This window comes from Sipha flava, unplaced genomic scaffold (genome assembly GCF_003268045.1).
Source record: "Sipha flava isolate LNK unplaced genomic scaffold, YSA_version1 66_pilon_pilon, whole genome shotgun sequence".
In the NCBI taxonomy this organism is placed as follows: domain Eukaryota; kingdom Metazoa; phylum Arthropoda; class Insecta; order Hemiptera; family Aphididae; genus Sipha; species Sipha flava.
Genome location: NW_020273606.1, coordinates 996,303 through 1,016,730, shown reverse-complemented (window position 1 = coordinate 1,016,730; position 20,428 = coordinate 996,303). Strand labels below are relative to the sequence as shown.

General features: G+C 33.9%; 1 protein-coding gene across 4 annotated transcripts in view; it reads left to right on the top strand.

The window, feature by feature from the left end:
* LOC112691738 (scavenger receptor class B member 1-like) overlaps positions 1–20,428 on the top strand; it is an 89,516-nt gene extending 69,088 nt beyond the window's left edge. For all 4 annotated transcript variants that reach the window (XM_025566113.1, XM_025566115.1, XM_025566114.1 and 1 more), the window contains exons 5-10: positions 1,151–1,351; positions 3,542–3,678; positions 6,022–6,287; positions 8,147–8,265; positions 9,539–9,664; positions 18,175–20,428. In XM_025566113.1, coding sequence (XP_025421898.1) covers positions 1,151–1,351; positions 3,542–3,678; positions 6,022–6,287; positions 8,147–8,265; positions 9,539–9,664; positions 18,175–18,582 — 1,257 coding nt within the window. In that variant the 3' untranslated portion in view covers positions 18,583–20,428. The remainder of the gene's footprint in view (positions 1–1,150; positions 1,352–3,541; positions 3,679–6,021; positions 6,288–8,146; positions 8,266–9,538; positions 9,665–18,174) is intronic.

Here is a 20,428-nt window from a genome sequence, read left to right as displayed (position 1 = left end):
AAGACATTTTCCTAGTCCTTGGAAATAATACCTCGTGAAAATATTGTAGGATAATTGTTGCTCATTTAAACGCCATTAGCTATACTATTTACGAAACGCAATATATTAATAAACGTTATATCTACATGCATCTTGTACTCGATATGGTTTACATGTCTTCAGACACATTTCAGATGTCTGGTAGCCGGTGCGCTTTTAATAATATTTTAATGGCTCTGCAAACGTTTTGCGTATTACGTTACAGCATATTGTTGAAATAATCGGTTGGTCACGTAGCACAATTAAATAAATATCGACGGCAATTAACAATCAACCACCAATTCAGGACATAACATTAATTATGATTCAGCAGCGGTGGACACAGTGAGCATTTCGGTCATTGCAGTTATTGAATTGATCGCATTTTACGAGTAAAGGCTCTAATAGTTAATCTGTAGTAATATACTCGTAATCCTAGCTGTTGGTAGTCAGATAATTCTGTATAACTTTTATACAACTATAGAAATGTGTATTTAGGACGTATATTTATTACATATTTTTGTAAAATGATAATTTATTAACTTATTCTTGCAACTGCCACGATCTACCGATGCAATCTAAATCCGAACAACTTCTCGGTTTCCTTTCGCTTACGATAAGTTTAAAACCTCTCCAAAAATACCACCACGATTACTTAATCGTATTATGAAATTACGTTTCAAATAACATTATTGATCAAGTAATTGATTGAGTTCTTTATACGATATGGTCACCGTGGGAAGTTTGAAATTTATACATAACGATTTGTAACTATTCGTCTGGTTACACCAAGGTAACGGAGTGATTAACTGAGATCATAAACATGGGAAATTAGGATACAAGTTAGAGACTAAATACTAATACTATTTAAGTTTTACATTAGGATTATTATTTATACCTTTAACTATTACTATATGGGCATAAAATTAAATTTCCGATTACGTCCGATCAGTGTAATAATATTTTAGTAGGATCGGTTGAATATTAATGTTTACAATATTGTTTCACCGGACGTGTGAAACGTGTGAATTATTCAGTGAACAATTTCAGCGAATAACGTTATTCCCACCATTGTTACAACATTACGCGTTTTAATCTAAACGCGTAATTCTAATATTCTATCGTGATACAGGGATTCAGTTCGATGCTCCGAAACTCGCCAATGTTTGTCAACGTGGTGTTTAATTCGTTGGTCGAATACCAGGATTCAAAACCGATGCTCAATTTGTCGGTAAAGGAATTTCTGTGGGGATACGATGACAATTTAGTGAAGATGGCCAGCAATGTGTTGCCCACGTGGATCAACTTTGATAAGTTTGGACTATTAGATCGGGTAATTATACTATAATATTGTTATTAATCTCTATTACATACTATACTATATACACGGTAACATTTAAATTAATTCGAAAATGTGAATTATTAATTTTTTTCGTTTAATTAATCTTTATGATGATTATCTTTCACCACGGTAAAAACAAAATATTATGAAGATGATTTAGAAATAAGCACTGCTACTTATAACATACGTTGTGACGAATTAAATATTAAAATAATACAATATTTCAGCAACGGCAAACATGACAATGCAAACATTTGAAATGGATGGTTATAATTAAATTAAATTAAATCTATTGTATAGTATAATAACTATTATTTACAAGTGTTTTAAAAATAATTACTATAATTAATAAGTGAACCTTATCGTTTATTTTATTGTAATATACATCTGATATGCTTGGTATAAATGCATTAATATTTTTATAGATCATTATTATAATTTCCCGTGTCGATGTACATGTTGATGAATTGTTATACATCATTCATAGGTGTGTATATTTACATACGTTATTTCGTATTATTTTTTGGTTTCTAACATAATCGTGAACACGTATAATATACTTATAGTCAATGTGTAAAAATTCAAGGTTAACAATCGCCTGTAAATGACGTTTGTAAAAATGTTATAATTTTTAAAATATGATCAAATATTACCTGTATTTGTACATCCGATGTATTGATTTTCCTATATGTTTCGTCGCCTGGAATAATCACAGTTAACTATTGTTATGTGTCACATATAACACGTCACTAGATGATAAAACAATATAAATAAAGTAACGATTTGTCCACTAGTTAGTTTGTGTGCTGTCAGTGTACGGCCGAGTGGAAAAGAATAATATATTTCACACATATTATTGAATAATTGTTTAAACGAAGTTACATTAGAGTTATAAAATATTCAGTGTCACTAGGGCTTTGCAGCCGGTAAACGTACAAACTTGTCTAAAGGAATGCAACAAAACTTTTAAATTGTATTCGTTCTTTTAGTGCTATTGAGTTACACCTAAAAGTTAAATGATTCATCGTCTCTGCATTGTCATACTTGATCGTTAGGTTACGAGGCCTTTTTTCTTCGGTGTTTTTTTTTTATTAGTGAGTTGAAATTTTAAAAAAGTTTTACGAAATTTTCATTTATTTTCCTTATATATTAACCATACCGCGTTGCTACACGATTTTAATTTCCGCGTACAAAGATCATATTTTACACGAGTACCCACTCTTCACCACATACTTGAATGTGACCTGCAAAAATTCATAACCACTCGCGACAAGTCGTATAGTTTTCAAACGGCCGTCTACGTGTATAATAACCGTTTGTGTGCGTAATAGGTTATATTAACTTGCCCTTGGTGTGTGTGTATTCGTACAAGTGTTGACATCATGTCCTTTTTGCAGTGCCTACGTACAAAAATTTATAATTTATGTCGTACCGGGACGGAAAAAAATGTATATATATACGTGTATTAAACCGAGCCAAATGCATATGGAAAAAAGTTGATAATACAATACGGACCAGAACGCATCGAGTTTTTTTACACTTAGTTTGAAGTTCACTATTAGTTATAAATTACATCTCGGCCAGGTCACGAGGCTGTTACATTTGTTAAATTATTGTTTTGCGCATTAATACGTTACACCTACGAAGTGTATTTGATTAGCGAACGCGTTAGTTAAGCAGTAGTGAAAGGCGTGGGAGTGCAGGGACGAGTAGTTAACAGTTTTCAATTATAAATTTCCATATCGTTGTACGTATAACCACGGCAGAATATTGAACATTTGATTTCGATGATAACACTTGCATAATAATCACAAACGAGTACAAGCGATTTATGTAGTATTCTCGTACAAGACTTTTTGACACGGTATTTAAATATCGGTGATCGCATTTTAAATTTTCTTATACGTATCATCTTTTTTTTCGCCAACGTTTTTGTTAAGACCCTTCCCCTCCCCCCATCGGTTAAACTTAAAATAGTCTACGTATGTAAATGTATTCGATCAACTTTAATTTATATGCATTTTCCCGGCACAAGTTTATATGTTTAATGAAGTGTTTGACGGACGGAATAAAATTGAAAACCAAAGAACTACGGGTATTCGAAATGTCTCAGACCCGATCGGTTCGATCCTGTGACCATATTACATGGTCGGATGAATATATTTATATTTATATTTTCAGATGTTAGACGAAGGGACTAACATCATCACGATGGCTGTACCCACGGAACGTCAGAAAAAACGACCTTACACAATAGATCAGTTCAACGGGTCACCTATGCTGCATCAATGGACCAAAAATGACGAATCCGCGGATACGTAAGAATAACTATACCGATAAACAATTACAGCCGTATAGAGCGACGCGCGGTTATTTCCACCACGAAAATAACTGTTTCGATTTGTATCAATACTATTTTGTCCCTAAAAATGTTTCGAGTTAGTCTTAAGTTATATTACATCGCGTCCGCGAGTGATATATTTAAGTATATAACCTATTCGCATCAGGTATTTATATTATATTTTCGATTTCGTTCTATGAAACCCTTCAAAATAAAATTGAAATAACCAAATTCGAATATTATACGAATAACAGTTATTGACATTGGTGCTAATCAGTGAAAACAATTGATTTGCCTCAAATGATTCTAAATTCATTAAATTACATAACATAGTCAATCAACGCTTTCTTAGTTTATCAACATTTAATCAGATTTAATTAGAGTTACCACTATGGTTACCTGTTTATTGGAGTACAAAATATATATGAATTAATGTTAACATAGAGAAAATAAAAGAATTTTTTTTACCAAACAAAATGATATACAGAATATCAATATTGTGTAGTTGCGAATTAAATTGATTATATATTTAGTAGTATAGCAAACGTAAAATTTTAGATCAACTACAAAATCAAATAATATAATGGAAGATATGGTTTTTCGATGCAAGGTTTTTTTATTTCAATGTTTAAAGCTTAAACTTTAAGCAATGAGAAATTGATGGTGCATATTTCTCATAAATATTTTGATCCGTGCTAGTATTATATAATAATTTATTGGTAACACTCGATGTGAAAATGTTATGTAAATATTTATTAACATACATTTTATCGTATCAATTTCTATTTTTTTATCGAGAGCTATTTTGTCGTTTATCAAAAGAATTCAAATCATTATTTATAATGTCAAAAAAAAAAAAAAAATGTCGTATACATACTTGTACGAATAGATTCTTTTGATACATTTCAATTCTTTAGAAGTACTAAACGAATTCTTCTAAATTGTAATTAGATGATTTGCATAAATTCAAAAATTAATTTTACCTGCGTGTTCGTTTTGTACACGAAACAAGTCTCAATACTTAATGAAAATGGAACAAATCGGATGAAAATGAAAAATGTAAAGATTCGAATGTAAGTTATTGCAACGTATATAACATTTTGTGTCATAACTGCTAATTGAAATTTACAATAGTTACTGACATCACCCGAAATAAACAATAACTAAATTTACTCTCATAAAATATTATAACTTAAGACCGAATTTAATAGATATTACAACTTTTTATTGATACCCAACAATTCAAATCTGATCAAATATGTATACGAAATCAGACTAATTACAGTATTCCTATTTAATTTAATAATGCAATTTTTTGCAATTTTCAACGATTTTGCAATTTTTTTACACTACATGTGATAAAACATACAAATTATTATTTCTAAAGTGATTTTACAAAAAAAAATATAACTACGACGTAAATATTTACATGTAGTTAAATTGTAGTTTAGGATTTTTAAAGTTATATTTATCTGAGTTATCCACAAAACGCACAAGTTTAGAAGAACCAAATAATCAATTACTTAATAGTTTAAACATATTTAGTGAAATTGAAAATATTTCTATAAATAATCCCGGTCCCAATGGGAAAATAGTTATAAATAAATTAAAATTAATCTTAGAAAAAAATGAAGGATATAAAACTATTATAGCTTACTCTGAGATTATGACAGGAAATCAAAATGTTTATTTATATTTAACACCAAATTTTTTTAAATTATTTTAAATATGCATCAATAACAAATGTCGACGTTGAACGTACTTTTTTATTATATAAACATATTTTGAGTAATAGACGATAAAACTTTCAAAAAGAACACAATTTAGAGATGTATATAGTTATAAATTTTAATTCAGAAAAATTCTATATTTTATAAATATTACATTAATGTCCCTAATATTATTTAAGTAAGTAATTATGATTATATATTTGATATGATTATACTATGTAATTTTAATGTATATTTCATTGCAATTTAGAACAATTTTAAAATATTTTTATTGTAGTTATAACGCACACATACTTATATTACATATACATCATTGTACAACAATAATAAATAAAACCATAACAATATGTGTACTGCGAACGAATTCCATTTTTGATTCAAATGTTTAAACTATACCGCAATACCTGTTTTTGTACAAGTGGTTTTTGTAGTGTTTATTCGTAACACTTAACTATGTACGCTATCGAAAAAGTAAATAAATACGTTCGATCGCCTGGATGTATAGATGGAAATACAGAATGGAATAACCGAAATAAAAGATAATATCTTAAAAATGTAAATAATTATGTTGTACGTATATTTTTTTACAGACCTACATTGGAAAAAGCGACAGAGGGGATACTCTTCCCCAGACACTTGACACCGGATATGAATTTCCCAATCTACCGAAAAGCTTTTTGCCGAACCTTGCCGTTAACCTACGATTCCACTGGGAAAATGCCTGACGGGTATCCGGTGTACTTGTACAAGTTCCAACCCGAAGTGTTTAATTCTTCTTTGGAAGATAACCACTATTATTGTCCAAAGGACGGATGCTTGCCATCGGGCTTATCGGATATATCACCGTGTTACTACAGTAAGTGCGTTTTTGAAACACAACGATAACCACGAGTAGTACAACTTACAAGATAAAATTGTTTTACGATCCACCAAACTTTTTGATAGTAGAAACACAACGGCATCTGAATTGCCTACGTATTTGTTTCGTTTTTTCATTTTTCATTTTTTTAACAATATCACCAACAATATTTATTTTCGGATATCTTCTTACTGTTCATGAATTGAATATTAGACTTACTTACTCATGGCTTGTCGGTCGTCCATCGTTTACCGTGATTTCAATTATCAACAGAAAAATAAAGAAATACGTACAAATCGTTACGAAACGTATACTCTTCTTAAATATTTCTTCTGGTCCACAATTAATGGAGCATTTGTCGACAATAAATTAAGAATATTATTGCTTGAACATCGTATATCACTTTTTTGATGGTCGTACAAGTCGGTATGAATTAAAAACGATTCGACTGCAATCAATCGAAAAAACGTTTTACCAAACGGAAAAAAAAAAAAAAAAACATTAAGTCTACTCATTATGTGTCAATATTATTGTTTGGTCAACGACAAAATTGAAAAAACGGTCGCTTATTATCGCTTGTACGACTCGTATACACTTAGCAAGTTATTTTTGATTAATTAATAACAACTAACAAATCAATTTATTATTATTCGGTATTGGTGGTAAACAGAAACCTAAACAATCGTATACGTTTAAACGTGCACGCACACATATTTAAAACCAATATTATGTTTAGATTATTATATCCTGATGATTTTTGTCACTCGTGCATTATGTTTCGTACGCGTAACGGTTCGTTTGTATGTACAAATATCGAGGAACAAACCGGACCGTTTGCTGCGAGAACGTATTCATGTTACAGCTGTCCGTGTAGGTACGGTTGTTGGTTTTTATTATCTCGGCAATAACGCGACGTAGGCAAACGTAACCGTTCAATACGTTGACCAGCAATGGTGCGCGATGCTGCTTTTTTTTAACGCGTTTATTGATCCGGTGCACTCTTAAAGTTGTGCACAATAGGCCGTTGCGCAGCGCGTCTCCGATGGCCGGACGAAACCGAGTAAACACAGCGGTCGGTTGTTCACAGCTGTTCCCACCGGTCGATAAGCGACCGATATCGTTCTTGTTGATAAGAACCATTATTGGATTTACTGTTGGACGTTGACGGGGAAAAATGCAGCAGCTGCGAGACCGGCGAAACGAAAATTCGCTGCGTGTCTGGGTACCGAAAAACTTAGCTTCGATGTGGAAAAAAAAAAATCTCGTACGAGGCAAAATGAGATTTCGCAACGCTCGGGTACCGGAAAACTCAACTTCGATATGAAAAAAAAAATCTCCTATGAGAGCCGTCTTCCTTTTGTGATCAACGAAAATGTATAAAATAAAAATATGAAATCTCTTTTGTGTGTCGCACTGCTTTTGAACGCTTTTATTTATCTTTTTTTTTTTTTGTAAACACTTCCTACGCGCATTCATCAATTGATGCTGTTCACGCTGCCGAAGAAAAATTGTTTAAAATAAATTTATTTGTGTAACGTACGTAAGAACTATTCCGATTTCGTAAAGTATTTCGTGTAAAAATATGATAACAATTTGAAAAGATCTTTTTTGTAACATTATATTTTTTTTTATAATCAACATTTAAACAACAACCATATCTGTATAATAATTTATTCGTACGTCACGATTTTCATTTCACAAACATTACACGAGTGTTTTCCGACCGTATGCAAAGAAATTCGTTTTTCTCCACCGAATAATTTCGGAAACAAGAGATCCTCCGCCAATGGCGATTGACAAACGTTGCGCGTTCAACTCCGATGCACGATAATAAAACGCTTTCAAATCCTTTTCAGATATCCCCGTGGCAGTGTCGTTTCCACATTTCTACGGCGGTGACCCGTCGCTGGTGGAGAACGTCAACGGGGTCGCACCGGACGCGGGCAAACACGAGTCCGAGGTCGCCGTACAACCGGTAACGAATCCTATGTTTTATTGTAACGCGCGGAGAACGATGATTACGATCATCTGGACGGACGTATGGAACGGAATATTTTTTTAAAGGTTTTTTCCCTGGACGTGTTATCATCGGACAGCAGACGAACGTTCGCCGTCCGCGTCATTCTCCCCCTGGAAATAAAATATGCATCAGGACTTTTCACCATGACTTAGCACTCGCCTGCTGCACATGTGCACGTGAAACGTTACGTTAATCACTTTGTGCATTATAGTATTATGTGACGTGAGGCAATGTTCAGTCAACGAGTAAAAAAGACTCTTGACCGGCTGTTTTTTTTTCGCTTAGACCGATATTCCAACAAAACGAATTCAATTTTTCCCCGTATACTTGTATTGCAGCTAAACGAATTCGTTCATTATTTTCATAACTTTAATTTTAGGAGATTAAAAATATTAAAACATGTTACAATGGTGGAACCGTTGAAAGCAAGGATCGGAAAAATAACGTACATAATATTATGGGTTTAAATAATTATCATAATATTATTCAGCAGAAACAAAAAAATAATCAAATTTATTTTAACAACTTTAGTTACATCTTATCTTATATTTAAATTATAACTTAAATGAGTTACTAAAAATGAGAAATCTCTTTTAACTTTACTTAAATTTCTCTAGAGTAACGCAACGAGTTAAACAAAAAAATTTATTTGCCCAACCTCTAACGGATTCTTTTCATCACTACGAAAAATTCTTTAGAACTTCTGGTATATTCAGATATAGTTTTCGTGCGAAATTTAAAAATTGTTTTAATTTTTTAATTTTTTTTTTATATACAGAACTTGAATATGAAAACATTTTATAAAGGTTATAATCGATTAAAATTATTGTTTTAATAACATGTAATTAGTCATAATATAATAATCATTAACTACAATACTATTGCACGAATATCTTTTAAATAATATTTAATAAATAAAATGCGTATAAAATAAGAGCAATTTATGTTATTCTATTATTAAAGTGTCCACATTCGTGGACAAAGATTGTTTGGAATAGTATGTAATTTATAATTATAGTCTGTAACTATAAAAAAAAAGAACATTAATGTTATTGAAATCATTATTAAAAGGTCAAACCAAAAATAATACCCAGTAGGTAACATAGAAAGTTTTTTTTTACACTCCGACTGTTGTCTATAGTCGCGGACAAAGGGAACAATAGGCATTTCTTAAGTAGGAAATAATAATCAATTAATAAACGCTTTGTTTCAATAATGTTTCCTTCAGGATCTCGGTATACCGCTGGAAGTGAACATCAAGATCCAGTTGAATTTAGTCGTAAAGGCCACCAGATTCGTGAATCGCGCCCAGAAGTTCAACGATCTAACACTACCAATATGTTGGTTGCACTTGGTGAGTTATAATTATGTTCCGCAATAAAACTATTAACAACCAATAGGTTTCAATGCTGTGTTGTCGAGGAAATACTGAATAATATTACGTAGATTACGGTGAAAAGTGAATATTGACAAAACGGTTTGTCGTCAAATTAGCATGAAAATGTTGTGTTTATCTGGAAATTAAAGTGGCTGAGACCATGGTCTTTAAAAATATGCAAACAGCGCAAATACTGTTAAAGTATTCTTAATGGAGCTGGATATTTTAAGCATTGATAAATGATTGCACTTTTACAGTAGTGAAATTAAATGTTTTATGCTCGAAAAAATCACTGGTTTACGAGCAGGTATCGTGGTTTTGGATTTACATTAATTCACTTGGAAGTTTAAACCAACGTGAATTGTATTGGGGTCTTATCAATTTCCTGTTACTACTACGAGAACTCAAACCATTATAGAAAGTGTGTTTTATGATTTCATATTATTTGCAAAACTTTGAAATATGGTGAGCCAAATAAGCTATACAATCATGGGCGTATTTTAGGGGAGGCGAAGGGGTGATCATTTTATAGCGAAATCAAATTACGCGTGGCTGTAAATACTGAATTGAGCTTTTTGTCGGGTCTATAATTAGTGAAAAATCAAATAAAACATAAGCGTAACTTTCAAAATACAGACAGGTGTTAAAAAATAACTACACAAAATTCGATTCTAAATGAATCGGGAATTAGATAAAAAAAAAAAAAAAAAATCACAAATATTAAAGATTTATCTGATTTAAACATGACCAAAAATTTTACTTGTATATTTTGAGTCCCCCCCCCCTAGAATTAATTCTAAATATGCCACTGTATACAATATTGTGTCATAATACTCAAGATAAATATGTTCGACTCTCCCGTACAAAACGTGTTGTATAGATTTGTAACTTTTATGGGAATGAAAATAAAACATTATTTAAACATTTTATTTCGACGTACGGGTTTAAACGTCAACGGAATATTGTGAGCGATGATTATTATTATTTAGTATATTATTCTTTCATTTAAAATCACAAATTGCGTGTGCCCTTCGGAAGGTAAATAATAGTAATACAAATAAACATGCACTTTGCGTTCACATGCTTTACGAAAAAATAATAATATAAAGTTAGCGTATGAAAGTCAGAGTTAAATGAGGTTCAAAAAAAAAAAAATAAAAAATATTCAACTGCCGTGATTGTAAAGGTACGTGTTTATAGTTTTTAGAGTAAGGTGACGTTAAAGTTAAATGAAAAAATAAAAATGAAATATAAAAAAATATGGCTAACACTTTTACATGACACTCAATGTTTCAATGATTCATATACATTAACAATTTTTTTTTCTATTTTAATACATTTTACGTGTGTTTACGTAATCACTAATTAATATTAAGACTTTCGTAATACCTTGACCGAGAGACATACCATTAATTAATTGAACATGCACATAATATGATATTTATCTGGTATTAACTTTCAATGTGCGTACATTTATTTTCGCACTTATAAAAGAATAATTGTTACGGAGTAATATGTTTTGGACGAAATTGATTGATATCGGTTAAATAACTTTAGAGATAATTAAGTAATTAAATGTACTGGTTTTTTTTTTATTTTTTATTAGCAGTGTCCAGAAATTACTTTCCAAGGTTTTCTGAGCCCAGTAAAAAACGCTCCGGGTGCCTATAATTTGTCTAAAAATGAGCTATCGATTAACATCAATAAAATTAATATCTTCTGTAATTCAACGTTTAAAATTAAATAATAATAATGAGTGTTACGTAGAGCAGATATCCATTAGTACAGCTCGTAATTTTCTTACTACAAATATCAACTTTGGTACGGAAAAAGAAACCGATGAAAATCATGGTAGTAAGAAATTTAACGGAGAAAATGTTAAAAAAAAACTTATTGCAAACAAATAATTGAATCGAATGGAAAGTCGAGTCACGGGATTACGGTCGACCCGTTAATAAAGTCATAATGCTTGAGAATTACTTCCTGTTGACCCTAATGCAGACCTAAATACAGCATAATTTATACACAATGGAACCTCGATAATTCAAATCGGTCGGGGGCACAAAAAAATCGAGTCATCAAAAACATTTTATCGTACAACACAAAGACTATATTTCATAATTTAATTTATTTACTTTTACCGTGTTTATTGTATGTATGTATGAATTAAAATTTTCAAAAATTATTCTATATTAAAATTAATATGTAAATAATCAAGAAAATAGTGAGTAAAGCAAGATTACTTTTGGAAGAAATCACATATTTGTAATCGTTTTTTATTGTTTGGTAAGGATTTATCTGTAAAGTTTTCAATTATGATGAGCGCGAAAAAAATCTCGTCTGGAATTTATAGTTGTTCACGAATATATTTTCGTACTACCTGTGAACCTACGTAAAAGTAGTTAAAAGCAAAGGAAATCCCACATCATCATCCACATTCAACTCTTCCCAACTCGACTCGTTTGGAACTTTTTGGTACGTCAAACCATTTAGGATTCAACTCGATTAAATTCAATACAAATGATTTCGACTTATCGAGAAACTCGAGTAATCACAATTCGAATTATCGAGAAAATTTACCACACAAATCGTGCATTGAAATTCAGGGACTATGCACTCCGAGTTATCGAAGTTCCGCTGTATATATACAGCGTATATAAGCATGTATAAGCTTATTTGGTCTACCGATAAGAACTGCCGGTCGCGGACAAACTTTTCCAACAAAATAAATCCCGAAAGAATATTTTAAACGTTTCCGAAATCGATTTCATATAAAACTTCCGCTGTTATTTCGGCTTCATTGTAATATATTCAGTAAAATTAAATTTCGTTATATATATATATATGAATTTTACATTACAAGTTCTGAGCTACGAGGAATTCATTTTTGCAAGAAGAAAAAAATAACCATGTTATAATATATCGTTGGTATAATAGCGAGTCAATGGTCTTTCGTGCAGTTGCTCTTGACGATATTACACACTAGATAATGGTAATAAATAACGATGAAGAAAAAAAAAAAAAAACAACAGATCGTCGGCTTATAAGTCTTGACAATAATACTAATAATTATACTAATAATAATAACAACAATAATAATGTATTCTTGTGTTGTACACGGGTATGTGTATCTCTCGGTCGTTTGATGAAATTCAACTCGGTACACACCGCCGTGGCCTTCGGGGACGTGTGTGCCGTCAACACTCGTCATGAAGATGAGATACGACGAGACCCGTCGTAGGAGGGAGGGTAAGGAAAAAATCATGAATTTGAAAGAAAAAAAAAAAGAAACAAATCCGAATGCGTAGAGGTCAACGTGTTTGCCGAAAACAACGCGAGTCTTGTCGTATCCGTTTTTATCCGGTAATGCGCGCGTATACCTATACCTTCCGGACACACAAACTAAATAATATAATACGCGTTTGTACTCGCATACACACACACACACACACACACCGGACGTAGTTTTGTCCGGAAATCACGTTTATTCGCGATTTCGTGTAAATATTTAACACCGCGTGTTCCTTTTCTTTCGATTTCCGCACACGCGTCGCAATACGTGTACACTTTTTCTCGCTTACCATTCGCGCATAATATTCATGTATGGATCAATCCGTATGTAGACACTTGTAACTAGTATTAATATTATTATCATCATCATCATCATCATCATTATTATACTTCACGCAACCTTCTCTCGCACGCGTTCGCGAATAATTCTATTCGTGTTAACGATATTCGCGCGCGCTTTATGTGCACGCATCGCACTACGTACGTGACGAACCATAATATGTGTGTGCGTGTGCGCGCGGTATACCGCGTGTTCACTAGTGTACACTAAAACTGAGCGCTTCTGACAACTGTTTGGTTGTAACCCGCGGTTCACTTAACTCGATCTGTGATAACCGTACGTCAAGTTCAAATCTCATGACGAAAAAATTTGGTGCGAAATTTCAGAACGAGTGTACCGCCGCGTTGGTTTTCTCCTCAGACAGAACACCGGTGATCGGCGTACCGGATCGTCCGTTCGAACGCCGTGTAGGTCAATAGAGCGGCTATCATTCTATACATCCAGTATTTATATATTCTATATATAGACTCTTGAACGTAACGATGAATCGTAATGCATCTGAACAACCGTTTCGTGTGAAGGTCGGATTGATACGATTTTTAATTTTTTTTTTTTTTTTTGTATTACAATAACACTGTTGCTCAGCGTTACACAGAACTTCACGTAATTGAGTCATGTAATGAATTCGTCGATATATCTTGTATCGATTTCCTTATCATTTTTTTTAAAAAATATCCCATACACCCGTTCTCAATCTTTATGAAAAAACCAGTTTTCGTAGTAGTAATAATATATAAAACATGCAATGCGTCGATTTATCAAACGTCCCGAGTTAAAAATTACCATCAATATCTACTTTCATTTAAAAATCAATACACTTCAACCCATTCCATCACAACAATATTTAAACTGTACATTTTAAAGTTTATAAAAATCCGACTAAGCTGACCGCTATACGATATTTTAGCACAAAATAATGATTTATTGGTTATTTTCGTTTCTAATTAAGTTTGAAACTAAAAGATTCGAAATAATTTTATCAAATATAAATGTAAAATTATATTTGCTTGGATTTAATTGAAAATTATCAAAGTTTAAATATAATTAATTATTCTGTAAAACGTTGTTTTTTTCAAACCACACTTTCAGAATCTTAATTCTAATCAATTAAAGTATAATTAGAAACGTTCGATATGGTTTTGTTGTCTAAAATGTATACACCGAAAATATAACCATCATAGTAAAACAATAAATTTGACACTCTATCCATGTAATTTAATAAATATTTATATATGTTGAGTTATACTAACTGTAATGTTCCACAAAGGAATGCATTTTATACTTACATTTTTTACAATTCGTTTTTATCTTTATTGTGCATATTTACGTTTAGTTCCATACTCAGTTATGGGTTTAAAGATGAAATTGATATTTATCCATAAAAAATTGATTTAAAATTGTAACGAAACATAAAAGTTTAAAGTAAAAATGAAAAACATTTTATCGAGTTTCATTAGCAAAGTTCAAAAAAAAAAAATTAAATAATAATTATAAACAGGAAATAAATCAGATTTCACGCATATAAGCAATAAAAATAACACCGAAAATAGAGATTAGCACCAGTCAGCACTAAAAATAAGATTTGAAATCTTAGTTACACATAATAAATTCATAGCTTACGATCTGTTATTTTTTCAATACTCTATAATTATATAAGCAAACGTTAAAGAATCCGATACCCGATGTTGGCTGTGTATTATAATAAATACCTGTATACTCGTGCACGTTCACACAGTATTATAATATATAATTATAATACACATTACGTGTTCAGTGTACGTTTTACTCTCGCTGATCAGACGGCGACGGCCAATCGACTCGAAGACAGTTCCTCGAGGGGGAAACGTTTCAAAAACCCACAAGGGTGTATGATAATGACGCGAAACACAGAGAAAGAAAAAAAAAAAAGAGAGAAAGAGAGAAGCAGTGCAAGTTTGCCGGACGAGCGTGTGTGTTTACGGAGACACGCGGTTTTCCTTGACATTCGGCCGTCGCATATTTTTACCGTCGCAAGTGCAGATAATAATAATAGATTTTCGAATACTAACCGACAACGAAGAAGTATTATTATTATTATCGGCCGCGCTATCTCGTGTGTACGTAATTCTTTTGCGGGGAGTCAAGGATGTGAGTAAAATGAAAAAAAAAAAAAACCCCACATAATACCAACGATATTACATTATTATGCACAACCGCGGACGACAATAACGCCGGCCGATACCAATACAATAACTCTCGTAATGTTTACTTCCCATAGCTTTATGGCTGGACAAAAAAAAAACCAGAGACCCAGGAAGACCTTACGCGTGGGCTGCGCAGTGGGCGGGCGCGGAGTTCGTAATATTGTGCAGTACATACTCGTATGCTAACATGCATGTGGATTAAATAATATCAATACGATCCAACCGTCGGTGAATCGATAGAAATTCGTCGTCGATTTTTTTTTTCTTTTCCCCCATTTCTTTATGCGTATCGATCGGGTGCAGATTTAACGATCGGACGTCATACATTTCCATAACCGATTTGAAACGTTCAAAGTTTATCATTCCTCCCGACTGTGATCGAGTAGATGAAATGAATAAAACCAAAACCGTTTTCTCGTCGCATACGCGGAACCGTATGGAAACCGAATTCTAAAATAGAAATATTCATGTGTTCAACAATAGCGCATAACTTGTGCGATTCTATTATCACGGATTTTCGTGCTTTATTAGAAAAAAAAAAAAAAAAACTTGAAGGGTTTCACGTATACAAATCATCTTTATTCAACCGCCATGCCGCGAGCGAATAGAGGTTGGCGAAAAGAGCGGAATGTCTGGTAAACGAATTATTATCTACCGCAACTTTCAAAGTTTCCGTAATAATCGAATGGCAATTGTACGTAGAAAAAATATTAGCATTACGTGTATGTGTGCGTATGTGATAACGGTTACATGCAAAGAGGACATTAACGGTTGTACGTTTTACGGTTTTCTGCGAAACGGTGAATAATTACAATACTGTGTGTTTTATAATACGTAGTCACGACGTTTCCGTCAAATAAAATAACTACAGTGCTGCTGCTGTTCACGCACCACAATTAACTTATTCATCGTTTCTGTATCGACCGCGCGGCATCCTTGCCGAATAAAGAGGCACACATTTGAAAACTACTTTTTTCTATATTCAAATCGATTTTCGTTTAGCTAAATTTCACCAAAAGTATCATGTAACTCTTATTGTTTTAAAACTAAAGTTGAACACAAGGTTTTACTTGCTCTCCGAGTTTTTAAAGTAATTTTCTTAGATACAACAATTTTTTCTTTCCAGCGTTATTTATTTCTACCGTTTATATAACATTCGTAAAATAAGTAATTTTATGGTTTGAAAATTAAACTCAAAGCTGACCGGTATTGTTTCATTTGCATAGTGCATTAAAATATCAAAAGATAAACAGAGCCCCGTTGATTTTTTTTTTGAAGAACAATTCAAGTTTATAAAACCACAAACATGATTATATTCACAATTATTAATGATAATTATATATAATAAATAATATATATATTCAATTTTAATAGTCAAAATTTAATATAAATCCAAATGTTTTCTGCCTTGAATGAATAATCAAATAAATTTGGTTTTCGTAAATATTTGGCTTTGCGTAAAACATTTGGAAAATTTCGTAATTTAAGTTTCGTAATCTCAATACACATGTGGAACGTTGATAGTGGTGAAATGGTTGTCTATTATTACAAACTTCATCTACCGTGTCTAACTTGGACGTTTCAACGTCCTCCGGTCTTACATCTAAAGACTTTAATTATAACTCTCAGACATATCAGCTTTTTAAATTAAAACTGCACCAAACTAAAAACCATTAATCGTCTTAAAATTTTGTATTGTACTATTTTCAAACCCATTTTTAGAATTATAACGACATGGCTAAAGCTCATAAATTAATTTCCCGTATAGAGTTATTGAGGAAGCTTTAGAGCTTTTCAATTCTAGAAACAATTGTCCTTTCTTCGTGCGACAATGCTCGACAAATCTAATATTGAACATAGTCCGCCTTTTAGATGCGCATGTCACATAATATGATGCACTTGACTTTGATTCGCAAATTCAATAAAAAAAAAAAAATGAATATTACGCAGTCAAACCAATCGTACGTTCAATAAATGCTTCATTATATTGTATACACGTGTTTATCAACTGCTCTTTTTTTTTCTTTTAAACATTTCGTCCTGGACACCATAGGCGTGCGCAGACTTTGTCCGCAGGAGGGCCCCTTAAAAAAAGTGAACCAAAGATTCTTGTACTAAAGACTATTAGTATAATTAAATATTTTAAATCTTATAAATTATTCATTTAATTCAATATGCAAGTATAAAAATAAATATTATTTAAACTTACACATTTTATATCTAAGAAATCTTTATTTACATATTATTGTACTATTTACTACTCCATTCTTCTGTCTACGGGAGTAAAGTTTTTGAATGTATCAATTACATCTTCAATTTTTATATTATATGCAAGTTCTGATTAGTCGGATTAATAACTAATAACTTTAATACATTTATTCACAGATATCAATTCTGTACTATAAGATTAAAACTGGCTTTACTTTATTCATGTAAAATGTAAAAATGTTCATTATCTTGTATAGTAAAGATATACATTTATTAAAGAAGAAGCCAGAGTCCGTAGGGGGGAGGGGTGGTCCACCCGGCCACCCCTATCTATGCTCACGCCTATGTTGGACAAATCATTGTAATGATACAACGTCGGTACTCGATACATACTATTTCGGACGAGTCGAAAACTTAAAAAAAAAAAAAAATCAATGATTGTTCACGTTTTCGTACGATTTCAGGAAGTGAAAAGTCTGCCGGAATCGTTGATCGCGCTGCTCTACTTATGCTTCAACGTGGGGCCGGTGCTAGTGAAGGCGGTCGTCGCGTTAACGGCAGCTGTGGGATTTTTCCTGGTCGGCTTGACCGTCCGACGGTTCGGCAAAAACCAACAGCAACAGCAGCAGCAGCAGCAGCAGCAGGCCAACGAACCCGTCAGGATCGAGGATTGCGACCACGAGGATTACGGGGACGGAGACGTCGAGTCGGGCGGACTTATCGCCAAGCGCGGAGCTGCGTCGTCGCACCTGCTGATAACGAAGCATCTGCTCGGCGACCAATTGTACTTGCCGTTGCAGCACATCGTTCCTACGTCGTCGGTCATCGTCGATTACGAGGACTACGCGCCAGAACACGCGAGAGGCCGATGATGATCGATTGTCATACCGCAGTGCGTCTTGTACACTCGGCGGTCGAAGTGGGTCGGGACACGAGGGGACGTATACGGCGTCCCTTCAATTTTTACGTTTTCCATCTTTCCGCGCACTCGTTTTGTCCATAATTCTCACACACACACACACACACACACACACATAATATTATTACGTAAGAGGAGATAATCATTACCAGAACACTGCAACAATGTGTCCCTCCGCTTGTCTCGAGTCACTTCGATCATCGATTGTACCACCACGTACGATCAAACGCACGCACAAGAGTGTGTGTTTAATTTTTAGTATTATATATTATTATCATAAACATGTTATACAAAATAAGTTTTAGGCACGGGTAGCGTACTCGATGTAGGACCCTATACCGTTTCGGCGCACGTGTTATAATTGCCTCGTAGTCTCTTACGCTCGCACACCATTCCGACGGGTTTAAAATCATTTCGATACGACACGAAACCACTTGAGTGTTCTTTTGGAAAAAAAAATACCAATCATTTGGCTCGATTCGCATTGCGACTCGAACTGTTCGATTTGTGTTATTTATATATATATATATATATATTACATAGTGTGATATTTTGTATTTGAAAAAGTGTTCCGTATTCGTAGACCGCCAACAAGTGTACGGAACTAATAAGATTACTTCGTGGTGTATCATTCGGTTCCGATAATAACATCGTGTGGAGGGGAGGGGGTGACAAACGTACTTGCGTACATGAGTTTGAAACGAGGTCGAACGCGCAATAGTCAATCAAACATCGTGGTACGTACTTACGCCCACAGGTATAGAATCTGAACGTAAACAGCGATCAAAACGACCATGCGTTATTCACTGCCGCGTGTGATGTAGGCAATAACAGATGGATTTCCAACGCCACGTGCCCCATAAGTAAAACATACCAATCTTCGCGAATAAAGACGTTCCACCCCCTTCCCTCTTTCGCTACGGATCGACCGCGGACTGTGGTAACGCACCCGAGCTCCTCGGTTCATTCGCGCTGTCCTGCCACCCCCGATCGCACCATAGATCCGTATTCCACGTTTCAATTAATTACTCGTGGTTAACAACATTATTCAAGTGTCCCCGCACTGCGCTGCCACAGTGTTATTTCCCTAAACGGCTCTGTTGCTTGCTTGTTCCGTTCCCACTTCAGTTACTTTACTTTTTACTTACCTTACGAAGTTCGCAGAGAGTCCACGAGTCGACGCTCCGGATCAACGCTAGCGTGCGCGCAGACGGTTTACGCGGCAGACGTTCTTCCTCTCGGACCCGAATCCGCCCCGTGTGTCCCTGTCTTCTCCGCTCTTCGCCGCGAGAGATCTGACCCACCCCTCGACAACGCCAATCCTTCCCGATCGGGCGTCCGTTCCGGCGACGTACCGACAATACCGCTTGGACGCGGTGCACGTTTTACGCGACGCACGTGCGCTAGCGTTTTCCGTCGATTCTCGCGCGGCCGACGAACAGTCGCTCAGGAAACACTTGTACAAATATTTATACGGTTCCGGTGCGCGTTCGTCGCGCAGCCACGCCGTCGACAAGCGGTTAACGCGCGAAAACCGTGGCCCAGCATTTTACGCGCGCGCCGAAACGGAGACGGACGCGTGCGCTGCCCGCCGACCGAACGAAATCATTTTTGTAAATACCTGTGTGTCTTAGTCGTTAAGGAATAATTGTTACGAGCACAACGTACGTTTGTGCAGACATTGAAATATTTTGTAAGCGCATATATATTTATTACAATACTATATAATATTATACTGATTACGCAGGCCGTATTAAAACCGTGTGTTGATTACAATAAAAGTATATTTCCTGAAACGA